The sequence below is a fragment of the Juglans regia genome, chromosome 5, assembly GCF_001411555.2.
Source record: "Juglans regia cultivar Chandler chromosome 5, Walnut 2.0, whole genome shotgun sequence".
NCBI classification, from domain to species: domain Eukaryota; kingdom Viridiplantae; phylum Streptophyta; class Magnoliopsida; order Fagales; family Juglandaceae; genus Juglans; species Juglans regia.
The window spans coordinates 11,622,939-11,636,704 of NC_049905.1; the positions used below are offsets into that span (position 1 = coordinate 11,622,939).

Here is a 13,766-nt window from a genome sequence, read left to right on the forward strand (position 1 = left end):
GACCTCTTTTTGTTTTGAATATATATATATATATTTTTATAATAAACTATGTTGTTATGTTAGATGGTCCAGTAGCAGTATTATAAAATATTAATCTTAATTTTAATATAAATTTTATTTATTTATTTATCTTATATATAAATAGATTTTTACAGTATGAATATATATAACTGTTATAAAAATTTCAAAAAGTTAAATTCTGAGGAAACGAATATGTCTAAGAACAAGGTTATGAGGGTAATTTAAGCAACCGAGAATACCATGATAATCTAGGGAGGACAATACAATGGGTGGTGTCTTTGTCCATTGATAACCAAAACAACCTAAATTAAATTGCCAACGACAAGGCGGATGTCCATTCCCCACGCAAACATCCTCTGCATATTCAACCCCACCACCTCATTAATTTTGAGTCGAACTATTCTGTCGTTGAGAGTAGTCCGTTTAAGTTATTATTTTTTATATTTTAATTATTTTTAATATATTTAAATATTTAAAAAAAGTAAAAAAATATTTTAATACACTTAAAATTATTTTTTTAATTATTAAATTATTTTTATTTATTTATTAAACAATCAACGGTCAAATTGAGAAGATAAGGTAGAATTTTCCATTAATATTACTACCTGCCCAATCCTTGATCGTTGGGCCCGTCCCAACCCACTTGAGTCCTCCAACTTCCCCACTTCCTCTTATTTTTCTTCTTCTTTTTTGGGTGTACGTGAGAATTTAAAAGAAAAATAATATTTATAGTATAAAGTGTATAAATAGTATTTTTTTTAAAAAAATAATAAATATAAGATATATATAAAAAAAATTAATATTTTAATAATAAATTTTATTCTTTTTTAAAAAATGTCCGGTATTTATACAATCATAATTATATCTAGAGACTATCATGTATTTATACATTCAAATGGACTAGGAATTCAGTTTGAACTTCAAAGTTAATGGAAAAAATAGACATTCATATGTATTATAACTTTTATAACTGCAGTGCTGAAACTTTTAGACAGCCTTAAATAATATTATAAAAAAAAAAATTGTACTTATTACATTTTGTCATCTCTATTCACGTTAACGGATGTTTCTCATTTTAACTGATTTTTATCGAAATAATTAATTTATAAAATTACTTAAAATGTACATTATGATTGACAATAATAATTGTAAACCTTGTTCTTAACAAATTCCAACAAAAATTCTCATAAAATCCGAAATTTGTAAAAAGAAAGAGATAATCAGTAGAAAAATGTTAGTGGAATTCTTTAAATTTATCGCTTATATATTTAATTTTTTTAATTTTTATTTAATGATTAAAAAAATAATTATTAACGATAATATGTATTTTTTTTTAATTTTTTCTTAGTCATTAAGAATGTTAAAAAATTCAACAGAAATAAAATAAAAAATTTATAAGTAGCGGGTCGGCAGCGTTTACGGATTGAAGTTTCTGTCACCGAGCGAAGGTGAAATCAGTCATTCGATATTTTCTTAGAGAGCGAGAGAGTGCGAGAGAGTGCCTCGTGGAGGGTCGCTCGGCGCGATGCGTGGAGGCCAAGTGACACAGAATGCCGAGGTCGTGTTGCGACGCCATGCGCTTCAAATGGCGGATCTTCGCGCCTTATAAACCCTAATCCTTCATTCTTCTGCTTCCCATCAAAACCCCGTCGAGAGTTCTTCGATTTCTTTTACCCAGGTTCGACCGTCTATCTTTGCTTCCGCCTTCGGTTCCTGCCTCTCGCATTGCTCGCCGGATTCCTCGGCATTGCCGTTGAATTCTTTTTCTCTTATTATAATCTCCCCCGTCTCTATATTTTGTCTCTCGTTCTTCCGCTTTCTCGTTCAAATTTGGTGAACGAGAACTAAGGATTCTGTATAATTTTGTTCTTCTATCTGGCGTGCATGATGGCTTTGTTTTGGTGTTTGTTTTGTGTGGATTTATGTGTATTGAATTTAAATCTGAATCTGTTCGCTAGGTAATGGCGGAGGTGGCTAAAGTTCTGTACATAGTGGTGGAGGATGTAGAAGACAAGCGAGAGAAAGAGAGAGAGTCGTTTAGGTACACGCGTCCGGTTCTTCAGAGTACCCTGCAGCTCATGGGATGTAAAGCTCGGCATGCGTTTAAGGTAGCTTATGATTTTCGATTATTTGCTTTTGCTAACATTTCATTCTTTCTTATTATAATTTATTTATTATTAAAATCTCTTCTTATCAATTATTCGGGTTTAAGGTGGTGGGTTTGTGCTTTCATGTGGTTTAGAAGGTGATTTGCGGTGATAGATTTCGGTTGCATGTAATTTATTCTTTGAACTTTCTGGATTCCGTGTTCTAAAGGCTTTAACAGTATAATTGTTTTACCATACATCTGAAAAAAACGATATTATTATTTTTCACGGCTATGTTGACAAGTTTCAGTTGTTATCGAACTGCAGCAGCGTATGATGCTGTCCTTGAAGATTTGGCCCTTTTTGTTTCAAAGAGAGAGAGAGAATTTGATTTATAGATAAGATCCCAAGTTTTTGGCCTTCTTGTTGTCCTTTGTAGCGTCTTTGAACCGATCCGTTCACCATCCTTTACTTGGTTCAGCCCTTGGTACATTTTGGAGAATGAATCGGTTTACCGACAGTTGACTTTCTCACCGTCTTCTCCAAGTGTCGTTGCTGCCCCATTTGCTTTTTTACAAATGCAAGTTGCCGATCTTGTAATGATCGCAGCGTAGGCTATCCAATTCTTCTACACGATATCACAAATTTCGTTGGTGATAAAGATTTTTTTTTTTTTTTTCCTGCTTTCTTTCTCCTCTGTCTGTGGCTGTCTACGAAGTTTGAGATCAAATTTTAAACCATGATGGGATGTTTTACCATACCATTGACTAGTGAAAGAACATTTTGCGTTCTTTTTAGGCTGTTATTATCTTGTACCTGTACGTAATTTACACCATGGAAATTTCTTTTTGCATTATTATTACTATTATTATTATTTTCCCCCTCTGCTGTTGATTTCTCCTTGCTTAATTGAATCTCCGTACTTGAGTTTTAAAGTTTTTAAGGGCTCGTTTGGATACTTGAAGTATGTCAGAATTCTATTAATAGTAATGAAATGATTTGAGTTAAGATGTTTTATTAGATTTTAGAAAAGGAAAGAGAAAAAGTTGAATAAAAATATTGTAAACTTAAAAAATTGTTTGAATATAATTTTTGTTTTGAAATTTGAAAAAGTTGTATTATTTTTTGTGTTTTGTTTGGAAGTTTGAGAAAGTTGTAAGGATTAGGTAATTATTAGATGAAAAAGTTGAAGATTTGAAATGAGAAAGTGTTTTGTGATTTAGTGATGGTTGGGAAAGAAAATTGTGTGAAATTTTGAGAATTTCTCCTCTTATTTCATTACCCAAATGTACCCTAAATCTGTTTGATATGCAAATGAGGCTGATTTTTTTCATGTAATTCAGACTCCAAAGCATTGTTTATTTGAGATTATTTACTCTGGAGTTCAATGAGATACCATTCTGAACGTTTGCTTGGAAAGTGTATATACGTATACTTTTTAATTTTAAAAGTATGAAGAGATGCTCATATGAAGCTACATTATCGACTATTCTATTACATTGTGTTACTAAATAATCTTTATTTGAAGCCATGTCATCCACTCCTCATTTGTTTTATTATTAAATAAAAGTTAAAAAATAGTTATCATTCCAAATTAACATTTCCCAAGAATTACTAATTTTATTTAAAATAATAGTTATTAAATGGAAAGTAATATATGTGATTAAGTTACTAATTTTTGAATAAAATTAGTAGTCTTTTAGGCTTGTCTTATATTTTCTAAACTTAATTTTTTTTTTTTTTTATAAGTAAGAAACTTTATTGATCGAATGAAACTAGGCAAAGCTCATGTACATATGAAATATACAAAAAAGACACCTAATTACATTTTAGAAAGCTGAAAAGAAAGTAAAAACTCATGAACATTCCCTCCCTTTAATACAATAGCAGAAAGCCATTGAACCAAAGAAAATACAAAAAAGTTCCATATTTCCCCCACAACTCTCTCCTTGTTATTGAAGCACCTCTCATTTTTTTCCATCCATACACACCACAATAAGCACAAAGGAACCATCCTCCATGTCGCTGCCAGTTGAGAGCTATGATGATGCCTATTCCAACATGCTAGGAGTTCCACCACACTCTTGGGCATAATCCAAGTCAACCCAGCTCTACTAAATATACCAGCCCATAACACCCTTGCCACCTTGCAATGCAGAAAAAGATGGTTAATCGATTCACCATTGTTAACACATGTAACACCACTCTGTTACGATCATCTCACGTTTCCTTAAATTGTTAGCCTTCAAAATCTTTCCTAAAGCTGCAGTCCAAGTAAAAAATGCAACTTTGGATGGCACGGGAGCTCTCCAAATACCCTTCCATGGAAACACAATGGGCTGTTGGTCTGTCAGCACCTTATAGAAAGATTTAACAGAAAATGTTTTACTCCCCTTATGTTTCCACAACATTCTATCTCTCCCATTTCCTCCTATCTTCTTGGAATAAAGAAAGCTGAAAAAACCTGCTATCTAACTTCCCAATCCTGCGCATTTCTGGAAAAGATCATATTCCAATGCACTGTACCATTGGCTCAACACAACACATCTGAGACAGCAGCCTGCTGATTTTCAGCCAATCTGAGAACACCTGGAAAAGCAGAAAATAGAGCTCTCTCACCACACCATTCATCAAACCAGAAACTAATTCTTGTGCCCTCTCCAACCTCAAAATTGATGCGTTGCAAACACCTTCCATTCCTTTCTAATAAATTTCCAAAGGCTCACGCCATAAGTCCCCCTACCCTCCTTGGAAAGTAATATATGTGATTAAGTTACTAATTTTTGAATAAAATTAGTAGTCTTTTAGGCGTGTCTTATATTTTCTGAACTTAATTTATTTTACTCTGATAAACTGTATACATAGTTCTTGGTCTCCCGCTTCACCTAAACAAATTTTATGAAGTGTTTCATCTCGAGAATAAGGGGATAATAGATCAAGTTGCTCAACAAAATTTGAGAAATTAAAACATTAATATTGATACTCTTTCAACGGTTCTATTTATTTTATAATGTCATCATTTTCCTTTAATGAATTAGTTATTCATGTGCATCGCATAAGTTTACGACTAGTAATAACAACTTGGATCAACTAATGTTATACTCTAGAGTGTTGTTACCTCTTATTTTTTTTAAATGCTTAATATTTGTTTCACTAATGGCTTAATGTTCTATTCACGTTCATTATTTGTGAGAGTTGGACGATTGAGTTACTTCTTTAAATGATTTCCATGCTTTGTTAATATGTGCATCTATAGAGTTGCCTATCTCCACTCTTTTACTGATATATGTTAAAATAAAATTCCATGCTTTGCTAAATTGATAGAGATTTTCTGAAAGTGCTTTTCTTTCATCAGATAAGCCAACGAGTTTTTGAATTGATAAGAAGTGAAAATCCATGTGATCCTTTGCTTCCAGAAGTAATGAGCACGTCAATGTTGGATGCTTCGGTTGGTCTTGAGAAGTTAAATGGTTGTCCTACCAGTAATTGCCTGGGCAAAACAAAAGCGGGCAGCCATTTGGTTGCAGTGAGAGATGAAAGAATTCAGGGTGTGCCATTTGAATTGTACAAAAGACGAAAGACAGTTGTTATTAGAAGGGAGACTTTCCTAAACGTTGTCTGTGATGCTCTGGCTGAGTATAAGTATGTGGGTCCCAACCAGAGGGCAGATTTGGTTTTGGCATGCAGGTAATCTTATACCTTTTGGGAATGCACATGACTATATTGTTTTAATCTTTATGAATTCCACTTAACAAAATAAAAAAAAAAAAATCGTCATGAGTTCCCTGTTGCTAGTTTTTTAGGTTTGTAGCATGTTTGGTGTAATTACTGCTCTTCATATTTTTCTCGTCAAATATGCGGTCAGATATCATATAGTTGCTGCATGAAATACGACCTTTAAGCGTATGTTGTGGTAGTTTTAATATTCATTAATTTGTTTTTATTATTTTCTTGTCCTTGAAATTGCTTATATTATAGACCTGCTATTGTATATTTGCTGTTGATGGAGTTTGATTTCTCATTGAAGCCTTGGCACAGTTCTTATTTACATAGATAAATGACATTTCTTAGCTTATGATCCGATAATTTCTTGGCCTTATCTAGATGTGCCCTGAATTAAAGCTTTTATCCTCTGTGAGATTTTAACTTTTTTGATGGGTGAATTAAAAAACAGAAGAAAAAAATAGAAGGGTGAATTAAAGTGAGCAAAATGCTTTCAGCTATATTTTGTAATTTCAAGGCAACAGGACCGAGACAGAAAATAATCTTACCAGAAACACTGATAACTACTTTTGAATTATGTTTATTTATTGTGACCTTCAGCATCACTGAGAGAAAATTAACAGAGCTGTTCAGGATTGAGCCCATAGGATAGAAACTGTGTTCTTGTAGCATATTAATCAATATGAGAATTTTAGAAATGCTGTTGCTGTGAAGGTGGTTGCTTAATCCTGCAGTGATCTCGCCACATGACCATGGCTCAACTAATTGTTGGGTACATCTTTATGAGACATGTACAGGGTTTTCCAAACCTCTCTTTCCTCCATTATATTCCCATGGCCACAATTGCTGCTTGGTGGCTGAAGTTGTCTTTTGCGTTGTTGTTATCGGTACTACCAATTCTTCTTCTTTTGACATTGATGGAAATTTACCAATGAAAAGCCTTTTTTTGTTGATAAGTAAAATTTTTTATTTACCCTATGTCTTATCTATCACCTGACCAAATGAGTCAATATTATCTTAGCTCCATGTTAAGAATGGCAATCTGAGTTGCACCACGTCATGGCTACACCTATAACTGCAATAGGTATCTTTGTTGTAGAGCCTTTTAAATACTCCTTATTCCTTCCCAATTTAATTCTTAAGCACAACAATCGCCATCGTAACTTGTGTTTTTCTAGTTGTTCTGGTCATATCTACCGTTTCTGGTCAATCACAAGAACTTCTTTCTGATTAATTAGAAGTTAACAGCTGGTGATAGAATTCTGATTTTGGAGTTATGGGTCTTATATGGAAAAATTAGCATAGGAGGATAATTTAAAGCATAGGTGCTGAGAAAACTGGTAAGATTGAAAAACTGTTTTTTGGAAACTTTTGCAATGCTTGTATGAAACTTTGTCGAAGTTTGATGAATTGCTTGTTGAATTATCTTGTCATATTTTTTTATCCTCTTCAAAGTTTGGGTGTATTTGGTTAATGAAATTTTGAGAATATATGAAATTTCCCTTGGAAATTCTTGAGATGTATTTTTATTGGGTTTTGAGGAGGTAGATAGAAAATTTTGAATAAAAATATTCTTGAAACATGTTATGTATTGGGGTTTTTGCAAGTGAATGGGTAGAGTTGAAAAGTTGTTTAAATATAATTTTTACGGGTATTTTTGTTTTGGTTTTTGTAAAAGATGTTTTTCGTTTTAATGTTTTTTGACTTTTTATAGGCAAATGATTGGATGAAAAGTTATAATATATATATATATATATATATTAAATTGAAAGATGTTTGGATTGAAATCTTGAATTTTTATCTTGAAAGATTTTGGAAATATAAGGAAACCAAACAAGGCCCTTTACTCTCCCACTTCTCACTCTAGGAATGTGCTTTGACATTTATGTTTGGATGGTGAAATGAGATGAGATGGTTTTAGATGAAAGTTGAATAAAATTTTGTTAGAATATTATTTTTTAATATTATTGTTGTTTTGGGTTTTGAAAAAGTTGAATTGTTTATTATATTTTGTGTGGAAATTTGGGAAAGTTGTAATGATGAGATGAAATGAAATGAAACCGTTTATGTATTCCAAACGGGGCCTTAATTGATGCTCTGTGCTAATTCTCTTTGGAAAAGAAATTCTTTGCGGTCTCCCAAGCTGAAGCTTTGGCTAAAATAGGAATGAATCCACTGGTATTTTTGTTACCAGATTGAAGCTTTATCTCAGGTTTATGTTCTTAATACAGGTTACAATGAATTATTTTATTTTCCTTGAGTGTAATTTTTTCTTGTTATAATTTGGACTGTGCTCTGTCTTATATATATATCAATATATGATAAAACTTTTCTGGCTGCAGAATCCGAGAAAGGAAAGAATCGGTAACTATCTTGTTGTGTGGCACAAGCGGCTGTGGCAAGTCTACTTTGTCAGCATTGCTGGTAATTTCTGCTGAGTACACTATTTTTTGTTAAGTAGATTTTAGTTAATAGTGTTTCTGCTGATGGTGCCATTGGTTATTATCTCATTTATAACATGGCATATAATTTTTAGGTTGTAAGAAAGGATGCGGAAACTGGAAGGTCATGCATAGATGCTTTGTTTCTCTCCATTCCCATGATTAAAAAATCTGAGACGATCCATTTGTTGCAGGGTAGTAGGTTGGGGATCACTACAGTTATATCAACTGATTCAATCCGTCATATGATGAGAAGTTTTGTAGATGAAAAGCAAAACCCTCTACTCTGGGCGTCAACCTACCATGCAGGGGAGTTCTTGGATCCTGTGGCTGTTGCAGAAGCAAAGGCCAGAAGGAAAGCAAAAAAACTGGCTGGCATTACGCACTCAGTTCCCAAGGATGAACTAGCTAATGGTTCTACTACTGAGATATCTGATACTAGATCCTCAAAGGTGGGTTCTAGCCCAACTGAATTAATCAGTCCAAAGCAGATGGCTGTTGAAGGATTTAAGGCTCAAAGTGAGATGGTAATTGACAGTCTTGATCGGCTGATCACTGGATGGGAAGAGCGAAAAGAATCAGTAGTTGTTGAGGGTGTTCACTTGAGCCTTAATTTTGTGGTATGAAAGTTAGTTTATTGTTCTTTGTTTCTGTAATCAGCTTTCTACCTTTCTTTTTTTATTCAAAATTTTATCTCTATCTATTGTTTCATAAATAAACAGATGATTTTGATCCTGATCTGCAGATGGGGCTTATGAAGAAACATCCTTCTATCATACCATTCATGATATACATAACAAATGAGGACAAACACTTGGAACGATTTGCTGTACGTGCTAAATATATGACACTGGACCCAGCAAAAAACAAGTATGTGAAGTATATCCGAAACATCAGAACAATCCAAGAATATCTCTGCAAGCGAGCTGACAAGCATTTTGTCCCCAAAATAAACAATACCAATGTTGATAGGAGTGTAGCAGCCATCCATGCTACTGTTTTCAGTTGCCTTCGGAGGTGTGAGGCTGGGGAACAGCTTTATGATCCTACCACAAACACTGTTACTGTGATTGACGAGGAGTACAGGAACCAGTGTGCTGCAAATTCATTGAGCTCCAAGGGAATGTTTCAACTGATTCAGAGGAAAGGTTCCTCTAGGGATCTCATGGCTCTTGTTAATACTGATGGATCTGTCGCAAAGGCTTGGCCTGTGGATTCAGTCGATAGTAATGGGAAGCCCATTTTGGGCCATGGGACTCAGATTGGCAAGGCTGAACTGGTTAATCTTCAGTTTGGTCTCTATGGAATCAGTGCCTGGCCCAGTGATGGTGGCACTAGTCGTGCTGGAAGTGTTGATGAGTCAAGGGCCGATGGGACTGATACTGGTAGTAGATATTTATCTTCTTGCTGCAGCTCACCAAGGATGTCAGATGGACCTTCCAAGGAGGTATTCTTGGACATCAATTTTTTTGTCATTTTCAGAAAACCTTTCGTTTCTATAGGTAATCATTTTCAGAAAATCTAATTAAAGTACTGTTTCCTTTCTTAAGTAGTAAAACCCTAGTTATACAAAATCATTGTGAATTGATATACCGAGCTTGTAGTTGAGCCATTTTGGAGTTTTGTGATATAGGTCAACCGTATAGGCAATAAGATAGCTATTCTGCAGTTATTGATTTAGATGCACCACCATCCAAAAGGATTTTTAATTGTTTTATTTTCCTTTAGCTAAAGGAGGAGCTGTCAGTGCATGGCAGTGATGAAGAGGTTGACGATCCGGCGGAGGCAGGTAGTGATGATGATCTAAGTGATGTTGATCACGAAGATGTCCTTGAAGAGGTATGAATTTAATGTCTATGTTAAATGTAAATCACCAGTTTACCATGAAAGTTAAAAAGAGAAAATTGGGATCATCTTAAGAACTAATGCAAGGCAGAAATTACATCTGGCATGTCAGTGGGATTTATGCCACTTATGTAACAGAGTCCTACTTAGGATGTTTGAATAATTTTAGACGTTGGTCACAAATGAATGATTATGTGACCTGGCTTAGGAGCTGTGGTGACACAGTTGCGAAAAGCTTTACAACACTTACAATATTTGCTGAAGGAAGCAAAACAATTGTGGAACTTTCTTTGCAATTCAGTGCCCTAGCTATGGCTGACAGTCGGGAAAGCGTTTAGATTTATGCTTGGAATACTGGATGAGACAAAATAATGTGTATGATTCATTTTATACATTTGATATAATATTCTCTCTCTGATACAGATTGGTTCGGTCGACGAGGAGTCTACAAAATCGGATGAAGAGTATGAGGATCTGGCAATGCAGGACATGCAGGAGAATGGCTACTGGTCAGATAATGATAAGGAGGCCAAAGATAAGCTTGCGCCTGTTTCCAAGGACCAAAACCTGGAGCTCTATCATAGAACCAAAAGTGAGCCTTTGTCGGAGCTATGCTCTTACCCATTGCTTGTGGAGAAAAATGAGAGGATAATGCCTTCTGGCAATCTCAAAATGAGAACACGATCCCTTAGCATTCCAGCCCTCAAAAAGCATGGGTCGTTTGTGGGAGGCCCTATTCTTTCTGGGGCTCCTCAAGGGTAAAATCATAAATATATTATTTCAGTTTTTAGAACTGTTTTTTCGAGTCTGTCCCCCCTCCCCCCACCCAAGTGAACCTAAGCAATTCACCTGATCTCCCTCACAGATGTTTGTGTATAGGGGCTGGTACAAGGTTAGGATGAATGACTCAAGAATGCTCTTTAATGTGCATGTTCTGTTGTTTAGAATGCTAATGTTCCGCAGTTCAAGCAATGTGTATGTAAGATTGCGTTTGTTTAGCCAGATGGTTTTCATTTCTGATTAGGTAAAAGAAGAAGGAAAAATCTGAGTGTAAGCGATTCTGCACACTAATACGCCTATCCATTCAATATGATTGGTCAGAAAGTAGATTTTATTGAAAACAGTGCTAATTTGAATTTAGAATATGAAGGCAATAAAATTAGTACACAGATTGGTATGCAAATTTGTTTGTACATAGCAAAACTCAAAGAAGAATAGTGGTCCACATGGTGGATTCTGGGTACATTTTAGTCACTACCCATATGTGGAGGACAACTCTAAATTTAATGGGTCCATCAATAAATTTATTTTTTCTTGGGATTATTATCATTGAAACCACGTCAGGAGTAACCCCACCACTTGATAATTTGATTATAGTAAATAGAATTACATCCTTCGAGTATAGGCGCCAATTTAGTGCATTTTTTCATGTTAAGTGTAGAGAAGTTGGTACCATTAAGATCCTGTTTGGATAGTGAGATGAGATAAAATGATTTTAGATAGAGAGATAAGATGAGATGAGATAGTTTTAGATGAAAATTAAAAATTAAATAAAGTATTGTTAGAATATTATTTTTTAATATTATTATTGTTTTGAGATTTGAAAAAGTTGAATTATTTATTATATTTTGTAAGGAAATTTGAGAAAGTTGTAATGATGAGATGAGATGAGATGAGATGAAACCGTTTTTGTATCGAAACGGAGCCTTAAATTTCAGATAAAACATTACTTAACTAGCTAAAGTCTCCAAATGTGTATAACAAAAACAGTAACAAATAGATTTCACACGTTTATTGTGAATGAGATGCACCAGCAATGGCATGGCTTTCACATGGGTGGAACTGCATGTCAATTTGGTCAAGTTCAGAGTCTGCATCCCACACATTGAAATCAGTCTATTATGACTAAAGGTAAATGTGAATCCATGATACAAGTTGAATGAGTAGTAAGAGGTTAATTAGGCAGTAAAGGGTTGTTGCATACAAGACTTATTACGGCACAAGTTCTTCCTTGTTCTTGATTTTTGAATATCTAGTTAGAATAAGTAGGATCACCTTGAATTTCATAAACCTACTAATTCAGCTAGAACAACTGCTTGAAGTTTATAAAGCTAATATACAGATAATAATTAAGTAAATAGCAAAGGCGTGAAGGTTTTTTCTTGAGTCGGGGAGAGGGGTCGAATCCAAGACCTCCATTTTGAAGGTTTGTGTGTTATGTCATCAGGTCATATGCCTTTGGGAGGGCATGCAGGTTTGGAACCCTATATGAGGGGCGTTTTCTTTCAACTTGATTTTGATGTAAATTCTATATTCCTATTTATCAGAGTTGTAATTACATGTTTTTGTAAGGAACACAAATGCGACAATGCTACGATACGATGGCAATGTTGTGTTTGTGGATATAATGAAGTTAGAGAAAGAACCTATAAATCTAATGTGATTTCTTATTAAAATTAGTTGGATATTTTCTTTATATCGAGGATAAAATGAATACGAAGGAGCTTCATTGCCTTCGAAAGTGTGCTCTTTATCCAGCACTAGTTGGAGCATATTAGTTGAGAAGTCTAGCAGCAAGAAGAGATCTTATAGCAGGGGACTCTAGCAGTAGTTGTTATCAACTTATCATCTTATCACTTGTCACCTTCTTATCATTTATAACCTATTTATTATTTATTCTTAATTGTAGGGAGTTTAGTATTGGGTTGTTATGTCGGTTGTTGCCTTCATGTAGGTCTATTTAATTAGGCACTATTAATTAATAAAGCTGTTGGTTTGTCAATTTGTTATTTTAGTACTGTAAGAGGGTTCATTGTTAACGCCTTGAAAAGAGTCCAGGTAGGTAAGAGTGGTATCCAGAGTCATGCTACCAAATAATTGGGAGGCCTAGTTTTCCTCAAAAGAAACCAGAAAGGAGGTCCGGTTTCCCTCGAATGAAACCATAAATACCAGAGTGCGCAAGAGCCAGCCAACCATAGGTTGAAAAAAGAACAAACTCGTAGTTTTTCCAGATTTTCCTGTTGTTTCTTGGCCTGTTACGAGGTAATTTTAACAGCAATAGCAGCAATATACCATGGAGGGAAGAGTTTCACACCTAGAGCAATCAATGAAGCCATTATCAGAAAAGCAGCAACTGTTGATAGAAAGGGTGACGAAAGTATTCTAGTTGTTATCAACCAAACCAAAACATGAAGTTTGGGAGAACTCTAACAACACGTAGGAGAGTAGAGGACCCCAAAATACTCAGCTCTATCAACAACAAATGCAAATAATGGTGAAACTTGAGTTTCCGTGATTCAATGGAGCAAAGGATCCAACAAGCTTGGCATGTCGGACGGAACAATTTTTGGGTACCAAAGGACACCACCTGAAGTGCCATTAGCCTCTTTCCACCTAAAAGGAGAAGCCCAACTTTGGTTTCAACTCCTAAAAAAAGAAGGAAGAGAGATAACTGGAAGGATCTCTTGAGAGGGTTGCATGCATGTTATGGACCTGCTCAACTGCTTGATCCATTTGGTGAGTTCACGAAGTTGCAACAAGAGCGTTCTCTATGCGAGTACCAAAGCCGACTTGAAACACTATTGACCAAGATAGGAGTTCTATTGCCTCAAAGATAGGTCAGTGCATTTGTAAGTGGCCCTAAGGAGTC

General features: G+C 34.8%; 1 protein-coding gene across 1 annotated transcript; it reads left to right on the forward strand.

The window, feature by feature from the left end:
• The first annotated feature begins 1,447 nt into the window (after window positions 1–1,447).
• On the forward strand, window positions 1,448–11,132 carry LOC108987031 (P-loop NTPase domain-containing protein LPA1 homolog 1-like). The gene is made up of 8 exons (XM_018959871.2): window positions 1,448–1,699; window positions 1,980–2,129; window positions 5,464–5,795; window positions 8,174–8,255; window positions 8,467–8,892; window positions 9,018–9,719; window positions 10,001–10,111; window positions 10,541–11,132. The coding sequence occupies exons 2-8, from the start codon at window positions 1,983–1,985 to the stop codon at window positions 10,877–10,879; spliced, it is 2,139 nt and encodes a 712-aa protein (XP_018815416.1). The 5' UTR covers window positions 1,448–1,699; window positions 1,980–1,982; the 3' UTR covers window positions 10,880–11,132.
• Window positions 11,133–13,766: the final 2,634 nt, after the last annotated feature.